The sequence below is a fragment of the Halichoerus grypus genome, chromosome X, assembly GCF_964656455.1.
Source record: "Halichoerus grypus chromosome X, mHalGry1.hap1.1, whole genome shotgun sequence".
Taxonomy (NCBI): domain Eukaryota; kingdom Metazoa; phylum Chordata; class Mammalia; order Carnivora; family Phocidae; genus Halichoerus; species Halichoerus grypus.
In genome coordinates this window covers 65,453,834-65,477,738 of record NC_135727.1, presented here as the reverse complement: position 1 = coordinate 65,477,738, position 23,905 = coordinate 65,453,834, and the positions used below count along the sequence as shown (strand labels likewise).

At 42.3% G+C, this 23,905-nt stretch overlaps 1 protein-coding gene across 1 annotated transcript; it reads left to right on the top strand.

The window, feature by feature from the left end:
* Positions 1 to 1,898: 1,898 nt before the first annotated feature.
* On the top strand, positions 1,899 to 22,212 carry PGK1 (phosphoglycerate kinase 1). Its single transcript, XM_078064331.1, has 11 exons — positions 1,899 to 2,074; positions 8,205 to 8,255; positions 10,974 to 11,129; positions 11,241 to 11,385; positions 14,812 to 14,915; positions 15,561 to 15,680; positions 18,885 to 18,999; positions 19,246 to 19,425; positions 20,840 to 21,017; positions 21,298 to 21,396; positions 21,728 to 22,212. Exons 1-11 carry the CDS (start codon positions 2,010 to 2,012, stop codon positions 21,766 to 21,768), a joined length of 1,254 nt encoding a protein of 417 aa, XP_077920457.1. The 5' UTR covers positions 1,899 to 2,009; the 3' UTR covers positions 21,769 to 22,212.
* Positions 22,213 to 23,905: the final 1,693 nt, after the last annotated feature.

Genomic DNA, 23,905 nt, shown 5'->3' with positions numbered 1-23,905 from the left:
GGAGAAATCAGAGAGGGAGACGAACCGTGAGAGACCCCGGGAAGCAAACTGAGGGTTTCAGAGGGGACAGGGTAACAGGGTGATGGGTATTAAGGAGGGTACGTGTTGTGATGAGCACTGGGTGTTATACGTCACTAATGAATCATTGAACGCTACATCAAAAACTATTGATGTACTATACAGTGGCTAACTGAACATAATAAAAAAACCAAAAATAAATAAAGTCTTTTCAGCCTATTAAAAAAAAAAGGAATGTATGTCAAAGTCAATCTTTACTATTGAATCAGCACTGGGAGTAAACATTGATTTACTGTCCTGGATATGATTAGGTTTATCTCTTGGCCTGATAGTAGCTGTTTGTTCTTCTGTTCTTTCACAAGATGGCCAGGGGCCTAAAATGACTTTTCTTATGACAAGAAAGCTATTGAGAGAAGGAAACTGAAGGACTCCATAAAAATCTGCTTTTGTTCCTTCTGCTTTATTCTTGCTGGCCCTGTACCTCCACCCCACTTTACACATGCCTTGTAATGCAAATAGAGATGTCCTCCTTGTAAGAGACAAGGAGTTAATGATTTCTCTAGAATAGATAACATCTGAAGAAGGACCAGGTGAGAGTGAAAGGAAGAAGCTATCATATGCATATTACGGACCACTGGAGCTAGACATCTTGATGCTAAGGCCCCCTGGCTCTAAGGAATAACACCTGGTCTTTGTTCTAACCCATTCCTGGATGCCTGAGGGGACACATACACCAGGCAGTCACCGTCAATAAAAACCCACAGGCCCCAAACAAAGACATGACATGCTTCTTTCCTTTTCAAGTCTTCCGGATGTTTCGTCTGTATCTGCTCTCTCTGTTCGATAAACTCTGCTTTCACTTCCTGCTGCCTCGAGTTTGATTTCTATCCTGAGCAAAGCCAGGGACCTTCTTGGTTGGTCTTGCGAGACTCCCTCTGGGTCCTAGGACTGGTCTGTAGGCATCCCTATATCTGGTCTTTCTTTTCCCGGGGACCCCTAACTCTGCTTACAATTCCAGCCAACTCTGCAAACATGTGGGGGCATGAAGTACCCATTTCCTGGCAATGGTGTCTGTATTACAGTATAATTATATGTATCGACTCTACATCTGGCCTACCTAGGTTTGAATCCACCACTTACAAGATATGAATCCCTACGCAACCCACTAAACCTCTTTCTGCATCATTTACTTCATCTGTAAAATGAGGAAGGCAATACCTACTTCCGCGGTTTGTGACCATTATTAGTTAATATACGAAAAATGCTATTTGTTTGCCATTAGCATTAATTGTGTCAAAACCAGAACAATTACATCGCACTTTTATTATTAAAAAGGGGGCGCTTGGGGGACCTGGGCCTTTCCCGAATTCTGAGAGGTCTCAGTTATCAAGGCCAATTAGCAGCCTTACTTAGAATTCCATTTTGGGGAGCCAGGAAACCCGATTAGCTTTCCGAAGGGAAGTGTCATTTGCATCTATCCCGGGAGGGCTGCCAAGAATTCCCTGGGGTGGGGAGCGCCGCTCTTCCTCTGGCCGCAGGGGGGTTGCCCCGCGCTGCAGCGGCTCGCGGCCGCCGCGCGGCACCGGGGCGGAGGCCTGGGGCCTCTCCCTCGCCCTCGTCCGCCCGGAGGCGCCACCCAGTTCCCTTCCCCTCCCCCTGCCCACTCCGCGGCCCCGCCTCCTCCCCCCACCCTCAAGTCACAAAGGTCTACGGCGGCTCGCTGCGTGCCGGACGTGACAAATGAAAACCGCACGTTCCACCAGTGGCCTCGCAGACAGACAGCGCCTCGAAGCAATGGCAGGGTGCTATCGCCCTTCGGCCGCGGCCAATAAGCGGCTGCTGGGCGCCGCGCGCCGGGGAAGGGGCGGGGTGGTAGGCGGGGCCGTGTGGCCGGAGCGGCTGTCGGCATTCCGCACGCGACTGGAGCGCACGTCGGCTGCGTTCTTCTCTGCTGTTTCAGCTCTTTGCCTCGCGGCCCTTGTATTGCCAAGATGTCGCTTTCTAACAAGCTGACTCTGGACAAGCTGGACGTGAAGGGGAAGCGGGTCGTCATGAGGTAATTCTACACATCTGCTCGTGCTCCTTCTCAAGGGCTTGGCCACAGCCTCTTCGGCCGGAGCCAGCTTGCTTCCTCCCCTGCCCAGAGTTGCTTTTAGTCCGGCTCGGCCCCGTGGGTTCTAGGCCTGCAGAGTGAGGCTTCCCACCACTGTGGCCGAGGCTTTGCCCCAGTTTTACGGTTTCTGACCTCGCTGGCCTCAGCCCAGAAAGGGAGCCGTTTTTGCCCTTTGGAGGTGGATCCACCGAGGACGGGCTCAAATCCGGGACCCCCTTTGCCCTCTTCCTGTTCCTGGAATGCAGTTCCGTCGCCTCCAGCTCCCAGCAGGCGGGATGGGACCTAATGCTTAGCCTGCAAATCCCTAGGCCCCAAAGAAGGGACCTTGAAAGGTCATTTGGTTAGTTTCTCTTCCCCCACCGCCCTAGATCATCCCAGATAAATGAGAAAAGGCACAGATTTCAAAGGTCCCTGCACAAAAGGGAAATTTTCCCAGAAGATGTTAATTTAGATGTCCAGGAGTAGAACCCCTAAAACATTGGGGATGGGAGGGTGAGGAGGGGTGGGGCACACTGAAGGAGGCCTTGCAGAGCTTATGTAACAGGCCTCTGCGCGACACCGTTGGACTACAGGCCATGGGGTTTACATCAGGATTGTGATACGTGCTGGGTAATGGTAGAGCAGGGTGTAGGTGCTCATTCTTGCCGTTCTCCAGCCTCACCTCACAGATGGCAAGAGAAGCAGGATGTTGGACGTGAGGATGGCTACCCATGCACTTTGGGGTCTTCTACTCTGCACATGTGGATCCCTGGTCACTTACCCACGTGGCTTTTCCCTTACATGCCAAAATTAGTAGTATGGTGTATGGAACTTTTACATTTATCCTTTTGGTAACATGTGGTGTATTTGCAAGCCAGGAGCAAAGTGCAGGACAGTTAGGTATGTAACTGATGGATTAACTGTTGCTATACCTTGATAGGTTCCAAGGGTGGTGCATTTTCCGGGTCACAGGGCTTGCATTGATAGCCTTGTGCAGTCCTGTCCTTTTTGGGAAGTGGTTGATTGATGGGCAGGCTTGTGAATGGTGTGATCCAGCCCCTTTCCCAGTTTGGGCTGGTTCAAGTGAGGGCATCTTTTGGATATTAACAGACATACAAGGCCGTAGGGAATCTCCCTTCATAACTACGCTTAAACATAGGAGGGCACTCCGAATTTCAGAACTCTGGGCACCGTAAAAGTTAATGCAGCTCTACCCTTTTCTCTAATTTCATCATGGGCACTATTAGTTTGCACGTGGCCTTCTCTGCCTTGTCGTGGAAATAGAACTCAGTAGCTTATGGCCATGAGAAACACTTGGTGTCCACATTTTCCCAAACGACCTAGGCATTTGCAGTCTGGACAAAGTAGGAATCAAAGCCATCCTAGTATTAGAAAAGGGCCCTTTCTACCCCTCAGGTGATCTTAAGAGAGGGGTGGATTATATGATAAACAGGCCAGGTAGACATTGGCATGTAACTAGATTTTAGGTTTTTTAATTATTTCCTCCCATCTTTACTGGGCTCAAGGCTGACCTTTCCAGATAGGTAACACCAGCTCAAAGCCCAGGGGTGGGGCATCACGCTGGTCACCTTCCTGCAGTTGCAGTCTTGATTTATCTTCTCCTCGTGGAAACTGGTTTGAGGAATTAACTGGGCTGGCTGGGAGTGGGACTTGAGGAAGTGCTTATCTTTTCTCCCTCTGGACTTAAACATGAAATAACTTGCTGTCCAAGGGCTCAAAGTTTCATTTAACACAGATTAACCTTGAGCCTTGAAATGATTGGCCAGTCCTGTTTTGCTGATGGAAAATTACCTGTCCAAGGTCACTGAACTAGCAAATTGGTGGCAGAGCTAGGACTAGAATTTGGGTCTTTGGCTGCCAACCAGATCCTCTAAATACTCAACATTGTAAACAAGGACGGGCTAAAAAAGACTTTTTGTCTACTGAAGGTTGCAATCAATATCCCCCCCCCCCCCCCCCGGCCCACTAATCTGGATAAATTCTACTTACTTCGCCTGGGGACAGGGAATTACTTTGTTCCCTGATTATTAATGTATCTCTTTTGAACAGAGTCACATTTTGTAGGACTTTTTGGAAGAGCCTAGGCAGCTATGCCTTGTCAGCTCAAATTTTTTGTTTCAATGCCTTTACGTGGTGGTTGCTGGCTGGCAGTGTTTCAGAAATGGGGCCTCTGAGTAGTGGCTGCTTCACTTGCCTCCTCTCTTTGTCCTGCAAAAGAGAACTCTAATGTCTCTGATGTTGATGTTAGCCGAGTCTTCTGGCTCCTGCTTTGAATTGCCAGGGACGCAAACACTGATTTATTGAGGGAACGTTAGATAGCCAGACCTCTGACTGGGTAATTACCAGGTTCCACCTCCATTTTTTTTTTTTCCCCGGATTCCAGTTGACTTTACCGCCTTTTGAGTAAGCTTCCGGCTTATTTTTGCAATGTCATTTCCTTTCTTCCCCGCACAGATTGCCAGTCTTACTCCTTTGGTGACTTGTGAAGCACTTCCCTTTTTGCTTGCTCCCTCCACCCCTCTTTTGTTTTAAACCTCACTGCTTTTCTCTAACCTGTTCTGACTTGTTAAGCAACAGCTCTGATGTAGTGGAAAAAAAAATGGAGAGGAAAAACTGAGCCGAGAAAAAGTCTTTAATAAGACACCCATAATACCCCAATCTTGCAGTCAGGGGCAGTGACACAAGGGTGGGCATGGTACTTTTGAGAGCTTTTAATGGGACTGGGCCTGGACCCCTGAGATTTCAGGTGACAGAGACTTGATACTCTTACTGTAACTAAATATTTTAACATTTTATTTTGAAATAATTATAGATTCACAGGAGGTTGCAAAGTTAGTACAGAGAAGTTTGTTCACCCAGTTTCCCCCAAGGGATACATCTTACAAAATTAAGGAGATTGCAAAAATAGTACAGAGAAGTCTTCGTTCGCCCAGTTTCCCCCAATGGATACATCTTACAAAATTAGAGTACAATATCAAAAGTAGGAAGTTGACATTGGGATAAAGCTTATAGTTCTGTGCTATCTTATCACATGTATAGATAGAGCTGTGTAATTCCCACCACAAGTTACAAAACTTGTTTGATCATCACCAAGACCTTCCTCCACCTCCCTCTGCAGAGTCATGCCCACACAACTCCCTCCATTCCAACCCCTGGTTGTTCCCAAACTACTGATCTGTTTCCTGCTCCTAAAATTTTGTCATTTCAAAAATGTTACATAAGTGGAATCACAGTATATAACCTTTTGCGATTGGCTTTCCCCCCCACCCCCTCACTCAGCTTAATGCCCTTGAGATTTATCCAAGTTGTTGCATGTATCAGTAGTCCATTCTTTATATTGCTGAGTAGTACTTTATGGGATGGCTGTTGCGCAGTTTGTTTAGCCATTCACCCATTGATGGACATCTGGTTTGTTTCCAGTTTGGGGCTATTACAAAGAAAGCTGCTGTGAACATTGAATATTCATGCACAAGTCTTGATATGGACATTTATGCTGTCATTTCTCTTGGGTAAACACCCAGGAGTGAAATCACTGGATCATATGCTGAATTCCCAGACTGGTTTCCAAAGCAGGCATACTATTTTACATTCCTACCAGCAGTATAAGTGATCAGTTTTTCTGCATCTTCACCAGCATTTGCTGTTGTCATTATATTTTATTTCAGCCATTCTTTTTTTTTTTTTTTAAGATTTTATTTATTTATTTGACAGAGAGAGACACAGCGAGAGAGGGAACACAAGCAGGGGGAGTGGGAGAGGGAGAAGCAGGCTTCCTGCCGAGCAGGGAAGCCGATGCGGGGCTCGATCCCAGGATCCTGGGATCATGACCTGAGCCGAAGGCAGACGCTTAACGACTGAGCCACCCAGGTGCCCCTATTTCAGCCATTCTGATAGCTGTGTAGTGAAATCTGAGTTCATGCCTGAAGCTGAGCTCACCAGTGTTTCAGGGAAGTGGAAAAGGAAGGGGTGCAGATTTTAACTTAGAATGGAAGAAGTGGAATGTGTAGGCAAGAGCAGTTTCTGTGGCAGAGTCCTCAGAAAGGAGAAGCTAAAAGCAGAGCTGTTGAGAGTGTAGGAGGTGATAAAGGGAGGTAAAGCACAGGCAAAGAGAAGAGAGAAGTCCGATTCTCATCAGGAAGCTATGTCATGGCAGCTTGGATAGATGACACAGATTCTTGAGTTCTGCCCAAAGAATTTCCTCCCTGTAAGGGCTTGGGAGTAGGGAGCACTGAAAAAGGGTGGGTTGTGCTCAGCCTGTTGCCATTAGCCCTTTTGACCTGGGCCTTTGCAGGAGGGAAAAATGACACAGGTAATGGGATACTCTACGCTCTTCAGAATGTACTTGAAGGCTGGCAGGGGCCTTGTTAGGATATTTAGAGAAGATGCTTAGAATCAGAGTCAAGTAGCCTGAAACTGAGTAGATTGTATTTCTTCAGAGACATACTGCTTTTATTTTTGAAGACTTAATTAAAATGTTTGAATATAGAATGATTCCCTCAACCCACCTTTGGAAAGGCTGCCCTTCAGTGAACTAGGTTGGAGTATAGTCCTAGGGGATATAGGAAGTTGGTCGTCTTAATAGGTCTAAGGATTTTGTAATTGTCTGCTAGGCCTGGAGCATGGCAGCAGTCTTCTCGACTAGGTCATATCTTCCCTTAGTCCCTTAGCATGTGACGGTGCTAGCTGTTTTTGTAATGGTCGATTGTGTTTTAAAAGGCAGGTTGATGCCTTCTAAAACACAAATAACATTTTGGAGAAGCATTAACATGTATCATAATAGCTGCCATTTGTATGGCACTTACTGTGTACCAGGTACTCTTCTAAGCCCTTGACAAATAACACTAATTCATTTAATTCTCACAGTAACTGTGAGGTAGGTACTATCATCCGCATTCTGCAGATGAGAAAGAAAGTGTTTAAACGGGATCTTGGCAGGCAGCACTTAGCCCTAACACCTAGCTGTCACACGTTGTTTTCAGTCAGATTGAAGTAGGCTGAGGTTCCAGGGAGTTCAGAAGGGAGAAGGAATTGCTGGTTCTTAAAAAATGGTAAAGCAGTAATCTGTTGGGTGAGAAAGGAGAGACTGCAGTAAATTATTTGCTTGTGCCATCCTGATCACTTCTCTTCTAATTGCCTGTTTGTCAGGTAGGCAGGATCACATGTTCCGCCCTCCCCTCTCAGGTTTTATGAAAGAAGCTATCTTATTTTTATTGTCTGTGTTTTGCTTGAAGAGTACTGTGTGAACTTGGTCTTGGACACTGGGTTTTTTCTGGTCACGAGGCCCCAGGCTTTCTCCGAAAGAATGATAATCTGTTGATGTGTTCTTTTTTCCAGTCATTTTTTTTCTTTTGAGTGATGTTAGTTAGCTTCCCTAGGACCCAGAAATAATATCAAAGGAATCAGAATCAAGATGTGTTCCTTAATTACCCCTTATCCAGCCAGCTGCCATTATTCCTAGATACTGTCATGCTAGGTCCACATAAAAATCTTTTTAGATGGAACTGGTTTTAGCTTCCCACGTCTTTTTTTTTTTTTTTTAAAGATTTTATTTATTTTTTGACAGAGAGACAGCGAAAGAGGGAACACAAGCAGGGGGAGTGGGAGAGGGAGAAGCAGGCTTCCCACTGAGCAGGGAGCCGGATGTGGGGCTCGATCCCAGGACCCTGGGATCATGACCTGAGCTGAAGGCAGATGCTCAACGACTGAGCCACCCAGGCGCCCCAAGCTTCCCAGGTCTTCAGGGCTAGTTCCTGTGATGTCAGTTAGGTTTGTTTTTTATTTAAAAAAATTTCTCTTTTAAAGTAAATCAAAAGCTCAAAGAATTATCATGAAACTGAACACATTTGTGTAATCACCCAGGTCAAGAAATACAGAATAACCCCAGAAACACCCTCTGGTGTCCTATCCCAGTCCCTCCTCCTTCCCTCCTCCTCCCCATGGCTAACCACTATCTTGACTTCTAATACCACTGATTGTTTTTAAGGTGGATTTGAATTCCTACCTTATTTAACTGGTTCCCTAAAAGTGCTTCTCCTAATCTTTGAGGGAATCTGAAACTTTGTTTCTTTTTTAGAGTGGACTTCAATGTTCCTATGAAGAACAACCAGATAACAAACAACCAGAGGTAAGGTCTCTGCTAAACCTTGAGTTTGGTTTAAGATGTGTGTGGGTATATAGGATGAAATGGTTTTCCTTTCTTAGTGTAGAACTGTGTGGTAACTTAAGCCATAGTCTTGGCTTTCCACAAACCCACTATCTGGTCTCCTTTCTTACGAGAATGAAGAAAGTGAAAAAAGTCATCTTAAGAAAGTGATTTTTTTCCTCTCATTTTTTGAAACTTTGAAGGATTTGGGGTTACGCATTTTTAAAGAACATCAAAGCTGAAGGTTACTTGGCTTTTCGTGCAAAATGAAGAACTGTGCAAGAGGATTTTTTTAATACTAGTAATTTTAAGCTTACGTGTATTTTTACAAGCCCCTATTCAGTATGGCCCCGATAAAATAAGTTTTTGAGAATTTTGATGTAAGGGAAAAGATGTCAGAGGTAATATTTTCAGTTAGTTTAGGCTGTTCTAAATATCTTGTCTCCAAAATCAGAAGCAGAAATTTTGAGTGGTAGAATACTCTTGCTTTTGACTAGATTGTAAAGAAGGTTTAATTTTAAATTTCAGATGAGGGGTTTGAGCTGGAAAGGTGTGCTTTCCAATGATCTAGAGCAGTGTTGTCTAATAGAAATATAATACGAGCCACATATAATTTAACATTTTCTAGTTGCCACATTAAAAAGGTAAAAAGAACTGGGTGAACTTAATTTTAAGTAATATATTTTATTTAATCCAGTAAGTCCAAAATAATCATTTCAATATGTAATTAATAAAAAAATTAAAGGGACATTTAACTTTTTTGGTATTAAGTCTTCAAGATCCAGCATGTATTTTAACACAGCACATCACAATCTGGACTAGTCAATTTCTAGTATTTAAGAGGCACATGTAGCTAATGGCTCCCTTATTGGACAGTGCAGGTCTAGACCCAGAACATTTTCAGATACTGGCCCCAGGGTAGAGTCTGGCATTTTACCAAGTACATCCCTGCTACACCATAGTGGAAGGTCTCTGTTTTGTACAAGGCAGCTCTGACCCTTCTTGATTTTCATTATTTTCTGCAGCACACAGAAGAAATTGGAAATAGGCCTTCCAAGGTGTTTTATGAATTAAAAGCAGAGAAGCAGGTCTGAGTACATTCTTTCCATTTTCAGAAATCCATGGAGTTAACAAAAGGAAGCATTAGAAATAATAGAACTTCCGATAAGGGATAGCTCTGAAGAATAATTTGGTTTCTTTGGGCAAACTTTGTAACTAATGAAGGTTTCTTCTTTATTTGGTGTTAGTGAGTTTTTATATATGTCAAATAGCATAAGGTATTTTGGAAACATAACCTGGTTTTTTATTATTCCATTGTCTGCTGAAATGCCACCTTATCAGAGACTGGCCACCCTATCTAAAATCCCCTTCACCACTATTCCTCAGTCATTCTTGTCTCTCTACCTTTATTTTTTCCATAGCTCTTATTACCACCTGATTACAGACACACACATGCACACACACACACACACCCCTACCCCTATATTTATATGTATACACACGTATGTATGTTTATTGTTTGTCTCTCCCTCCATTAGAATTTCACTTCATGAGAGCAGAGACTGTTTTATTTACTGTTGTATTCTCAGAATCTGGAAAGGTACCTGGCATAAGAAGCATTCAATAAATATTTGTTGAATAAATGAATGGTTTTATTATCAATTTCAATTTCTTAAAGACTGGAAAAAATGGAAAGTTAGTATCAAGTTTATAACAAAAATTTGACATGTTTAAAGGAAGTTAATAATTTTTTGGTTAAACTATAATGAGGTTAATATGACATTATTTAAACTATATTCTATATAGTGTATTTTTTCCTGCCAGAAAATGTGCCTTAGGATCTATAATGGGTGCAAAAAAGTTACTACATCTTTTTAAGTTTTTCCTAAATTTCCTTTAATGGTGTCAAAGATTTGGGAATTCTAGATTTCTTCCTCAGTCACATAAGAGGGCTGTTTCAGGGGTCCCCAAGACACCTACATATACTTAGTGATTCACTAGAAGGACTCACAGGACAGAACGTAGCATATAGTTCTCACTACTAAAGTTTATTATTACAGCGAAAGGATGCATGACAAGATCAGCAAGGGGAAAAGACACCTAAAATCTGGAGAAATCCATGCAGGGGCTTCCAGTGCTCTCCCTCCAAACTGCAGTAGTTGAATGCATTGTTTTTGCCCAGAGAAGCCCATTAGAGATTTGGCTCCCAAGATTTTTACTGGGAGCTGGTCATATGGGTACCCTCTGCCTAGCAACCAACAAAATTCCAGACTATTAGAGGAAGGCAGGTGTTGAGCATAGATCACTTAGTTTGTACAGTCTAGGAGCAGTGTCAATTAGAATGTCCCGTGTCTGTCAGAGAATTGAGAGACCACTTTGGAAGCCAGGTTCCCAGACACTGGCCAAGGGCCAACCTTGCAAGCAAGTCCTTCTAAAGATAGCAGCTTCATTCCTGCTATGGTAGCTCTTTTCTGCATAAGGGGCAAACATGATCAGATTGAATAATCCTCGGTGGGTGGTTTGGCATCATAATTGACTTCTTCCCCTGAACCTGAGGACCATCACTGAATTGCCATCAGTAAATTTGAAGGAATTTAGAGAAGAAAAGGGGCTTTATAGTTCACAAGGCCATAAATAAAGTCGTTCCCACTAATTCCTAGGAGTAACCTTGATCTACCTGCTATCTCTTTTTGGTTGCAGAATCAAGGCTGCCATTCCAAGCATCAAATTCTGCTTGGACAATGGAGCTAAGTCAGTTGTTCTTATGAGCCATCTGGGCCGGCCTGATGGTGTCCCCATGCCTGAAAAGTACTCTTTGGAGCCAGTTGCTGTAGAACTTAAATCTCTGCTGGGCAAGTAAGTGCCAGACTCTGGAGCTGGGGGACTCCATGACAGGAGATGTTGTGAAGCGTGTTGTTACTGGTTCTTTCAGACTTCTCAAGTATCTCCATCTCCTGCTCTCCCCAGGGATGTTTTGTTCTTAAAGGACTGTGTGGGCCAAGAAGTGGAGAAAGCTTGTGCTAACCCAGCTGCTGGGTCTGTCATCCTGTTGGAGAACCTTCGCTTTCATGTGGAGGAGGAAGGGAAGGGAAAAGATGCTTCTGGGAATAAGGTAGGACCTGTGACCTCGACATTATTAGGGGTGAGGAGGACTGAGTCCATAAGAGACTGAAGAAAGAGGTAGTTCATGTTTATTTTTTCGTTAGATGCCTTTTTATTGAAGTACAGAATAAATATATATAAAAGTTTATTCATATATAAAGGTTATTTTATTCATATATATGAATAAATATTCATATATGAATAGATACATATTCATATATATGAATATAAATAAACCTTTAATATATATAAGGTTATTTTAATATATATGATAACCTTTAATATATATATGAATATATATGAATATACATGGATATATATGAATATATTCAAGCTATGCATTTATATAAAAGCTATGCATTTATATAAGTGTGTGTGTGTGTATATATATATATATATATATATATATATATATATAGATAGATGCATGGCTTGATAAATTATCACAGAGTACACACACATCTGTGTAACCACCACCTAGGTCAAGGAATAGAATATTGGCTAGCATCCCAGAAGCCCTTCTCATGCTCAAGTGTTTTGTAATACCTTTGAAAAATAAGTGGATACCATTTGGGTATAAGAGTATTCAGTGGACATGCTTTGCAGTTGTTCCTTTGTTACCCACTTGGCCCATGATACATGAGGATTTTTTTTTTTCTGACAGCATGTGTGATAATCCTAGTGAAGGGTAGGCTATGATTCCCAAGTGCTGAGAGCAGACGTTCACAGGCATTGGTGGGGGCGGGTGTCCATGCTATACCAGGTGTTCCTGGAACAGAACAGACCCTGGTGTGTTACGGAAGGACAGTAATACTCTTATTTCGAAGGGGAATTAACTTAATGGTTGAGCTTGGTACTCTTAAAACCATAAATTTCAATTAAGTGTGATACAATTGGGATTTTCTTATAAAATAATTATGTGAGCAGAAAAAGTACTTTTCGTAAGTCAAGTAGAAAGGGTCTATGTGGGAAAATTGATGATAGTTGGGTAAATGATGGTCATGATGATATTGCCTAGGATTTGAGACTTTTTTTTTTATGAAGTGTAAAGCATTTTTTGGAATTCTCTTTAAGATAAGGAAGTGCAGGTATTGTCATCATCTTATAAAGAAATTTAAGTCTCCGAAAGGCAGTCATTTTACTGAAGTTCGAGGCGGTAGTGCTGTTGCTGGGCTTTATATAAATATATATAGCTCAGTCCATTAGATCAGCAAACTTTTTCTATAAAGGGTCAGACAATAAATATTTTAGGTTTTGTAGGCCAGATAGTCACAACTGTATGTGGTCTCTGTTGGAACTACTCAGCTCTGCTGTTGTCATGCCAAAGTGACCATAGAAAAAAACCACCCAAAACAAAAATTAAAAAGAGCAACCATAGATAATCCACAAAATAGATTACTATCACCTGACAACCAGAATTCAAATATGAAATGATAAAGCTGGCTCTTTGAGGATGATTTAGAATTTGCCTATTGGTAGAAGAGAAGCTGAAGTCATCCTTTAGAACATTCTACCCTTAGGTGTTTAGTGTCTTGGGGAACAAGACTCTCTGAGGCTAGTATCTCAATCTCCTGTTGTGCTTCTGGTGTTTCTTAAGGTCATCAGAGTACCTGCTTTTAAGCAGTTTCTTTTCTTAGCACCTCAGGCCCTGGTCTTGCCTTATCCTGCCTTTGGGCATAGTCTTGGTACAGTAGTAAGAGTCAAGTCCTTATCTCAAATTTGGTGCCCTTTTAGAGTTGAAACTCTACTTGCACAGACCTAGAACTTAGAAGTGGTAGCAAATTGAGGCAAAATTTGGGAAGTGATAAACTAACAGTTCTAGTCTATGACTTCTTTTTAATTAACTTTACATTTAGTGTCCAGTGGCTTTCGATGCTTGAAATTTCAAGAGCCAGTAATAAGTTCAAAATAGATTAAAAAAAAAAACAAAACAAAGCAAGGACATAAAATTTCTCCTTTTTCCAGTGTGCCCACATTGGTCTTTTAGGAACATTTTCTTCTAGTTATTGGCAGATCAGAACTTGAGAAGTGGGTTAATTTCTATAGTGCTTTTTTCAAGAAGAGCTTCAGTTTGCCCCATTTTTCCTTAGACAGTTCTTGGAGGGGTTATCATGCCTTTTTAATAGATGAGAAGGCTGCAGGGTCAGAGATCAACTTGCCGAAGGTTACACAGTGAATTAGTGTCAGAGTTGGGCCTAGAACCCAGGTGTCCTGCCATTTGGGCAGTATTTTCATTACTACGTGATTATCTTCCAGTCACCGGTGGCAGATGATACTCCATTCTAGAAAGATTATGTGGGTTCTACAGTGTTTAGTTTTAGCATTAGTTCCCCTGCATTGTTTGGGTCATTAGAGGAAAGCCCCTGTTCTTTGTGGCAGCCTCCTTCACTTTGAAACAGGAGGATGGGAGTGGGCAGCAACTAAAATGAACATCTGTCCTGTATATTCTTCTGTGCTGTGTCCCCCTGTGCATCTTTGCTTGGTTTCTTTCTGGAGATTTCTTTGTTCATCCTGCCATCCTGCAAATGTCCCCTTTTGCGGGGGTCTGGGGGTAGGGATCCTGGATGGTGAGCTGACATTTCAAGGCCATAATGTTTTACTTGTACTTTTTGTTTCTCTTTCTTTTTTGTAGAAGTGTATTTCTTGTTTTCTTAGATGCCTAACTTCTAGGAAAGGTTATATAGAATACCTTCTTTTAATATACATAAAATGTTTCTGAGGGCCTTTGCTGTTGTCATGTTTCCACCTGCCTTCTCTGTTCCAGCTTCATGAAGAATGTGTGTGAGAGCCTCTTTCCCTTTGCAGAAAGGCCTTGGTAGCTAGAAGCTTGAGTCAGGTATAATCCTAACTTTTGTAAGGAAAATATGTTAAAATGAGGATATGAGTCAAGCTAAGGAAAGGAAAAGATAATTTTTTTTTTTTTAAAGATTTTTATTTATTTGTCAGAGAGAGAGCACAAGCAGGGGGTAGTGGCAGGCAGAGGGAGAAGCACGCTCCCCGCTGAGCAGGGAGCCCGATGTGGGGCTCAGTCCCAGGACCCTGAGATCATGACCAGAGCTGAAGGCAGATGCTTAACTCACTGAGCCACCCAGGTGTTCCAGGAAAAGATAATCTTATCTTAGGAGTTGGGGGAGAGGTCAGTGGGGTGTGATTAGCTTCGGGAGATTAGAGGTTAAGCCATGGTTCAGGAATCTTAAGTTTGCAATTTGAGGCAAGGTGTGGAGAGCAGAATGTAGAAGTGACCAACAGACCTGGAATATTTGGAAGAAGAAATAGATCCTGTTGCTAGTTGTGAAAATTGCTGTCCTACCAACTCTGGGTCTTTAGAGATAATGCAAAAGGACTCTTGGTATGAAATGCTTTTACAGTTGTCTTTGGAGCCATCAGCATTTTCTGTGTTGGTTTTTCCGTTTTTTTTTTTTTCTTTTTCCTGCAGGTTAAAGCTGAGCCAGCCAAAATAGAAGCCTTCCGAGCTTCACTTTCCAAACTAGGAGATGTCTATGTCAATGATGCTTTTGGCACTGCTCACCGAGCCCACAGGTACTAAGAGTCTTTTGACGTTGCGCTAGGAGCAATATTCCCCTGTACTCAGGCAGCTCAAGTTCTGGGTTGTTGTTGGAGATTTCTGTATTAGACAGAACATAATCCTTTCAGCTTCTGTCTCTAATTGGAGCTGCCAGTTAGACTGTGGTTCTTGTTGGATATCCTTGGTCCTTATTTTTTTGAGGAAATAAAAGTACAACATGTTGAGAATTGTGGAGCTTTTTGTTGCACTTCAGGAAGAGGTTGCTTTTAGGATATTTCAGGTAGAGCCCTCCCTTTGTTAACATTGTAGGGTCAGAATCTTATGCTGTCATTAGGAAGCAAATTGAGGAACCTTCTCCTTTTGTCATCAGCTAACTGGCTGATTGTTTATTAGGGTTAAACCCTTGACTTGAAGACTGTTAATTGGGTATTTTAAATCCTACTTAAGGTTGTTGCTTTTTACTTGTCCTCTTGGCCCTGTTCTATTAGTCAAAAAGCTCGTCTTGCACCTAAGTGTTTTTGTTGCAGTTTAGGGATGAAAACTATGGTCTCCTGGAATCTCAGAAGTGAAAGTATTTCAGTGATAAGGAGATGGCCTCTAGAACTGGGGGGAATTGGTAAGGATTGACCAAAATTTAAATTGTCTCTGGTCTTCTCTAGCTCCATGGTGGGAATCAATCTGCCACAGAAGGCCGGAGGTTTCTTGATGAAGAAGGAGCTGAACTACTTTGCCAAGGCCTTGGAATGCCCAGAGCGACCCTTCCTGGCCATCCTGGGCGGGTATGAAGAACTCTTCAAGATCATGCTTTAAATAGTGTGTGTGCCTGGTAGTAGGCCATGACTTGGGTGGTTTATTATGGTCAGAAAGCATAATCAAACTGGGTAAATGAGGAGCGTTTAATAAAGGGACTATCTACAAATGTGTCGGTAGGGTTCAGGGACACCCAGAAAGTACAGCATAGTAATCTGGGGCTAGCAACAGCAAACACCTTCTCTAGGCCTGAAGGGACAAAGGGAAGGAATGGTTACCAGAATCCAGAGAGGGTAGTTGTATGGAGAGGGCCCTCTGATAGAAACTGTAGCATTGTTCAAGGAACATGGGCATAGGCGTCTGGCAGGGAAAGAAATATACTCTGATCTCCCTTCAATCTTTACTGATGTTCCCCCTTCCCCTGCCCCCTCCCAACTGCCTGCAACCCAACTGGAGGCCAGAGGGCAAGGGAGTGCCTTGATGCGCTCCATGCAGGTCAGCCTCCTGGGACAAAACAGGGCCAAGAAGGATAGCAAGTGGAGCAAGTGGAGCTTGCTTGGAGGGAAGAATGGGAAAGATTCACCATAGGTGCTCATCTAACAATTTTTGAAGCACTTGAGCCTTTCACATACAGTCTGACAAGAATAACTGTGAACATCTCCTCATGTATTTAATTTATCATTTAGAGCTCATTTCTCCAGAATATATACCTTTTTATAGTTTTTCCTGTGGGGAAAGGTACCATGTGGATAATGATATTCTAATGGCTTAGTTAGAGGTAGAAATTTCAGAATTGCAGGTTAAGAGGCTGGGAAGATAAATTTTAGAGTGGGGACAGAGACGTAGTACTGCTTGGATAAGAGAACTTCCTGTCACTTGGCATGGCTATCTAGGTAGCACCCTCTTTATGGCTGAAGGCCACTGACCCTTCTATAAGCATGTCCTGCCCTCCCCCCCCCCCAAGGGATTGAACACACTCAGCATTTTCCTGTGAAAGCTGACTCTGGAGTTGGGTGTCAATTTCAGGTAGCATAGTTCTTCAGGCTTCATGAGCCCAGTTTCAGGGTCCTAAAAATAATTCAGGTGGGTACAGATTGTTATCTGCGTTCTAGAAGCATTGCCCCTCTTGTGCACCGTGTTATAAAGGTCAGACTCTCATCTTCTCTGGAGATTAGGATTTGAGCTGCTTTTGTTTTCTATCCTTCTGTGGATCTGGAATATGGGAGTGAGTACCACCTAGTGGTTATGATTAGGTTTAGGCTCAGCTGGAAATAGCTGTTTGGGGGAAGTTGATGTGGAGGGTTTTTTTTTGTTGTTGTTCTTTTTTTGCCACCTTTCTTCCAGTGTAGTCTTGTTAGGCCATTAACAGTTTTGGGGGAAATTTTACATTTTTTTAAAAAGATTTTATTCATCTATTTGACACAGAGAGAGATCACAAGCAGGCAGACAGGCAGGCAGAGGGAGAGGGAGAAGCAGGCTCTCCGCTGAGCAGGGAGCCCGATGCGGGGCTCGATCCCAGGAACCGGGAATCATGACCTGAGCTGAAGGCAGACGCTTAACGACTGAGCCACCCAGGCGCCCTGAAATTTTACATTTTACTAAAAAACACTGTGGAAACACTGAAGCATGTATAGAAGTTGAGAAAACAGTATACCTAATACCCTGCTTCAACAATTACATTATCAGGAGTACTTTTAAGCAAGTTTGAGACATAAAATTTCACTTAGTAGTTCTGTATGTATCTCATAACTGATAAAGAGATTTCTTTTTAAATAGCCACCATGTTACACCTAACACAGTTCAACAATTTTCTTCCTGTCATCTAATATCTAGTCTGTATTCAAAAGTTCTTTGTCATCTCAGAAATGTCTTTTTACAATTGGCTTTGTCGCATAAGGATCCAAGTGAAGTTCATGGTTGTATTTGGTTGTTAGGCATTTACTATTCTGTAATAGTCTCCCTTTTCTTACTGTTTTCATTCCATTGATTTGTTGAAGAAGCAGGGCATGTGAGCTGTAGAGTATCCGCACCACATTTTTTTTTAAGATTTATTTATTAGAGCGCATGAGTGTGTGCACAAGCAGGAGGGGCAGAGGAAGAGGGAGAGAGACACTGGGCTCGATATCGTGACCCTGAGATCACGACTGGAGCCAAAACCAAGAGTTGGATGCTTGAATGACTATGCCACCCAGGTGGCCTGGCTTGGGACAGTTTTGAGTGGGTTCAGGGATCCCATAATTAGCAGTCTTGCTCAGGTAAAATTAGCTGTCTTGACTCTGGTTTTTGTGGGGAGAAGGGGCAAAATAGACGTATTTGGGTCTCATGGTTTCTTTAGACAGTAGTAGGTCTTCTAAGTCCTTTTTGGTCTAGAACCACACCTTTAAGAGGTTTTCTTAGAAACAGATTGGCCTTTTGGGTTGAAGAAACATAGGGGAGAGTTAGCCAGTACTTTTTTTTCCTTCCAAGTTTTTATTTAAATTCCACTTAGTTAACATACAGTGTAATATTAATTTCAGGTGTAGGATTTAGTGATTCATCACTTACATACAGCACCCAGTGCTCATCATAACAAGTGCCCTCCTTCATACCCATCACCCATTTAGCCCATCCCCTTACCCCTCCCCTCCAGCAACCCTCAGTTTGTTCTCTATAGTTAAGAGTCTGTTTTATGGTTTGACTCTTTTTTCCTCCTATGTTCATCTGTTTTGTTTCTTGAATTCCACATATGAGTGAAATCATGTGGTATTTGTCTTTCTCTGACTGACTGACTTTCACTTAGCATAATACTTTCTAGCTCCATCCATATTGTTGGAAATGGCAAGATTTCATTCTTTTTATGGCTGAGTAATATTCCATTGTGTGTGTGTGTGTGTGTGTACACCACACTTCTTTATCCATTCATCAGTTGATGGACATGTGGGCTCTTTCCATAATTTGGCTATTGTTGATAATGCTGCTATAAACCTCGGGGTGCATGTACCCCTTCGAATCAGTATTTTTGTGTATTTCGGGTAAACACCTAGTGAGTACAGTTGCTGGATCATAGGGTAGTTATGTTTTAACTTTTTGAGGAACTTCCATACTGTTTTCCAGAGTAGTTAGCCAATACTTTTGTCACTTGTGGGACATTTCTCTGTTCCTGTGCCTTGATACAGAAACTCAGGCAGTATGTAATATTACTTCCTTAGTCTACCGTTTGTTCTTTTGGTGATGATTCTTGCTTTCCCTTCTAGAGCTAAAGTTGCAGACAAGATCCAGCTGATCAATAATATGCTGGACAAAGTCAATGAGATGATTATTGGTGGTGGCATGGCTTTTACCTTCCTGAAGGTGCTCAACAACATGGAGGTAGGAAACCAGTGTCAAGTGGATGTGAAGTGGTTCTCCATGAGAAATAGCAGGTTATGTAAATTTAAAAAGAAAACCAGCTTCTGACATGAGCCCTCAAAACTCCCATTTTTACTTTGGAAAGTTGGCTTTCTTTTGTCTTGGAATTGTTCCTTTATACTGTATTGTATCTTATTCCTGTCTGCTTTGTGAGGTAATCATGTTCTTAGTATAGAGGCTGATCTTTATCTTGGCTGCTGTGTATAGATTGGCACTTCTCTATTTGATGAAGAGGGAGCCAAGATCGTCAAAGACCTGATGTCCAAAGCTGAGAAGAATGGTGTGAAAATTACCTTGCCTGTTGACTTTGTCACTGCTGAAAAGTTTGATGAGAATGCCAAGACTGGCCAAGCCACTGTGGCCTCTGGCATCCCTGCTGGCTGGATGGTGAGTCACTTGGGTGGGTGGTAGTAGGAGTGAACAAAAAAACATTTTGATTTCATTCATTCATTCAGCCAACCAGCAAGCATTTTTAAAAGAATCTCTATAGGAGATCTCTGTCAGAGAGGGCTCCAAAAGTAGCAGTGAGGCCCTCCTCAGAGAATCCGTGGGGGGAAAAGCATGATTGCTGTCTTCATCAGTAATGTGAGGGCAAAACCATTTTTTGTTTCTTCATTTATTTAATGTTAAGTAGTTAACTATGTACTGGGGTTGGTGCTAGGTACTTTCATGATTTGGGCTGTTCCAGATTATGTTGTTACCTAGAAACTTGTAAAAGAACTCTTACATGAAAACATTAAGATAGTAGAATTGTAGTGCTTATAAACAGGGAAAATGTATGTGTATATTAAAGATGAAATATTTGGTTGTAGTGTTCTCTACATAATATCAGTTTTTAAAATAATTTTTTGAAGATTTTATTTATTTGACAGAGACACAGCGAGAGAGGGAACACAAGCAGGGGGAGTGGGAGAGGGAGAAGCAGGCCTCCCGCTGAGCAGGGAGCCCAACGCGGGGCTCAATCCCAGGACCCTGGGACCATGACCTGAGCGGAAGGCAGACGCTTAACGACTGAGCCACCCAGGCGCCCCAATACTATCATTTTAATAGCCGTATAAGACTGTATCATGTTGACATACTAGTTGCTTAGTTATTTTCCTCTTGTTAAGCATGTGCGCATTTAGTGTAGTGTTCCTCAAAGTGTGGTTCCAAGGACAACAGCATTAGCAACATTTTGGAACTTACTAAAAAATGCAAGTTTTTGGGCCCTATCCCAGACTTACTGAATCAGAAACTTGGGGGTTGGGCCAGCAATTTTTTTTTTTGCTAGAATAAGCCCTCCTGGTGATTCCAGTGCATGCCAAAGTTTGAGAACCACTGAATCTAGATCACTGTTTCTCAACCTGGCACTGTTGACATCTCAGTAGTTTTTGTTGTGGGGAGCTGTCTTGCACATGGCAGGATGTTGAGCAGCATCCCTGACTTCTACCTGCTAGATGTCAGTAGAATCTGACCCCCTTCCCCAAGTTGTGATAACCAAAATATCCCCAGACATTGCTAACAGGACCCCTGGGGAGGGACAGAATTGACCCTCGTTGAAAACTACTGATTCAGTTCTTCACAGTCACAAATAGTGTGATTACGAATGTTTTTATCAAATAACCTGAAGTTTTCCCTTCCATTTGATCTTCCATAAAGGGCATGAGCAGGTTTATAATTTTCAAGACGGAAGGGTATCTTTTGGTTCTATAAGAAACTCTAGTGTTCAACCTTGAGTTCAGGTCTTGGTGGAGGTGGTGTTTGCTCCTTTCTAAGTAGCTTTTCTTGGTAGCTCATCTTCTTTTTTAACTCCGCCCCTTAGGGCTTGGACTGTGGTCCTGAGAGCAGCAAGAAGTACGCTGAGGCAGTTGCTCGGGCTAAGCAGATCGTGTGGAATGGACCTGTGGGCGTATTTGAATGGGAAGCTTTTGCCCAAGGAACCAAAGCCCTCATGGATGAGGTGGTGAAAGCCACTGCCAGGGGCTGCATCACCATCATAGGTAAAGGGTCCTTTACAAAGTTAATGCCAGTGTAGTCTGGCAGAATTCTGATCAGAGGAAAGTTGAAGGGAAATGATTAACTTCTCCTAGGTTTCTTGGTGCCAGTTGAATCTTGAGAGCTGAATGGGTATACAGTTTATGGAGGACCCTCTTAATGAGATGGAATTGTGGGGTTCATCATCTACCTTTTGGGCTTAGGAGCATGGTGCCTTATAAGTTTGGTGCCATTCCTTTTTATTTATTTATTTTCTTTACTTTTAACTTGGCTTTCATTCAACAGGTGGTGGAGACACTGCCACTTGCTGTGCCAAATGGAACACAGAGGATAAAGTCAGCCATGTGAGCACTGGGGGTGGTGCCAGTTTAGAGCTCCTGGAAGGTGAGATTCTTCCCTTTTACTCGACTTCTTGGGGGCTAGGTTGGGGGTTATGCAGTGACAGGTGGGTAGAATGGAGTGGAGATAGTATGTGGTGTTGTCATTAGTGTTACTACCTGGGCAGTACAAATGGAGGAACTTCAAATAACGCTCCTGGCATCCATTTTGGGTGGGGAGGGGCAAACCTGGGACCCAAAATGTAAAAGTTACCCAACTCTTGGTCCTTTTATGTCCTAAGGAAGAGCAGACATGTTACTGGGAAGATAGGAGGCATAGCTGGCTTAGTGGGTCTTATAGTAATGCTGTCTGTGTATGTGTGCTCTCTCAAAAACAGGTAAAGTCCTTCCTGGGGTGGATGCTCTCAGCAGTGTTTAGTACTTTCCTGCCTTTTGGTTCCTGTGCACAGCCCCTAAGTCAACTTAGCACTTGCCGCATCTCTACTTGGCATTAGCTAAAATCTTCCCCCATGTCAAGATTCAGCTAGTGGCCAAGAGATGCAGCACCAGGAACCCTTAAACAGTTGCACAGCATCTCCGCTCCTCTTTACTGCACCCTGGATTTGCCTACATTCTTCGAGATCCCATTTGAATTTCTTAGTGACTAAACCATTGTGCATTCTAGAGTGCATATATTTATACTTTGCCTGTTAAAAGAAAATGAGCTGTGTTAAGCTTCTCTTTTTGACGTAGCTTATTCTGATTAGCTTTGTCATTGTTTCACTACTCAGCATGGAAATAAGATGAAATTCCAATTATAGGTAGGTAGGGAGGCTAAGTTGGTGATCTATTAAATAAATAAAAGTATCCATTAAAACTGGGATTTTCTTTTCCTGTCATACTTTGTTAGGGTGAGAACAGACTCTTGAGGAAGGGGTCAAATCAGCTATATTCTGAATGCAAGAAATGGGCAGCATTGGTCAGGGAGATTAGGTAAATTAAATTTTATTTCTATCTATTACACATGACCATATTTTAAAAAGTTAAGGGTTAGAACAAAATAGAGGCTTCAGCCTAGTCCTCCCATTTGTGATACCCATTGCCCAGAGATGACTGATTTTTACCTCTTAGCTTTTGTGGGTATTTACCTCCATGTTTCTAAGTAACATGCTTATACTTTTAATTTCTTGATTTTTATAAAAAGCTATATATTAATTTCATACATGGGAAGATTGAGCTCTCTTACAGCCTCTGTTCCACATACACTTCCCCTTCTTCATTCACCCAGTATAGTTTGAGATTAGATCAGTAGTCTACATTGTGATTATAAATACTAGTCACAGCTGAGCTGTGTTGTACGCTATGATTCTATTACGTACCTTTTTATTTTCTTTGGAGTTAGTAAGTTTTGAAGGTTTTTTTTTTTTTTCCTATGTACTTGTCACCGATTCATTCCCAGTGTGTTCATTTTTAGAGATAATCCCTCCTGGAGTCCTCTGTGCTACCATTCCAGTTTGCCCTGGCTGCTTTCTAGGTTTGCTGTATAGCTGTTGCTCTGGGATTTCCTCTTTCCGAAGAAATCCCTTTGGGGTAACCCTGTTGGGGATTCCTTTTACCTCCTGTGAAGTGATTCTAATGTCATTCTGATTCATTTATTGTCCTTGTACCTTTCCCTTCCCTGCCATTTTAATGGAGTTTTGGGAGTGAGCAAAGGTAAACATGTGATTTCAAAAGGCCATGTTTAATCAGAATTTCTCTGCTGGGCATTTTACATACTTAGATGTATATTTCACCTGTATGAAGAGAAATAAACTCTTGGAGGATCACAGAGCTACTAGGCCACGCAGGGATTCAAGTCCAGGTTTGTCTGATTCCAAAGGCTGCTTTTTCATTGTGCCTCACTCCCACAAATGCTGCTTCTAGCCTAGGATTATTTGATTCTTCTGCTGTTCTTTCCAGAGTTAATGGTTGCTTTAAACAAAACTATTTTGAAGGCTTGAATTTTTAAAAATTCATTGGCATTTTAATTAATACTGTCCCCATAGTTGTAGTTAATTTTAAAATGTACCATGTTTCTGCATACCTCTAATGGTACACTGTACCCTGGTATGAGAAGCAGGAATTCTAGTCTGTTCTTTTTGTAGAGGAGGCCCAGAGGTGCTACCCAGACATCCAGCAAATTAATGTCACAGCCTGGCTAGAACTCTAGCATACTGATGACTTTTTTTTCCCCTACCAATTACCTTTCCCCCAATTATTTTATTATGTACAGAGGGATTAAAAGGATTGTATAAACACCCATAAACCTAGCACTTAGACTCTACAACTGCCAATTCATCCATCCATCAATCTCTGATGGTACCTTTTAAGTACTTTCTACTAGACTGCTTCTAGGATCATTCCCCATTTATTTGGGTCATTAATCCAGAAAATGAATGGGGAAACACATGTTTAGGACATAATGGAGGAAATCTAAGAGCATTATGTCCTGAAGGAATTTACAACCTAGTTGAGGAAAACATACAACAACTTGTGAGCATAGAAACTAGAATAGTACAAGGATGTGCTTCCTGATT

What these genes read in the sequence shown, in the direction of transcription:
- PGK1 (XM_078064331.1), top strand. Translation starts at nt 2,010, where the DNA reads ATGTCGCTTTCTAACAAGCTGACTCTGGACAAGCTGGACGTGAAGGGG. An exon ending in CAGATAACAAACAACCAGAG is followed by an intron (nt 8,256 to 10,973) that starts GTAAGGTCTCTG and finishes TTTTGGTTGCAG; the next exon opens with AATCAAGGCTGCCATTCCAA. An exon ending in CAGTTTAGAGCTCCTGGAAG is followed by an intron (nt 21,397 to 21,727) that starts GTGAGATTCTTC and finishes TCTCAAAAACAG; the next exon opens with GTAAAGTCCTTCCTGGGGTG.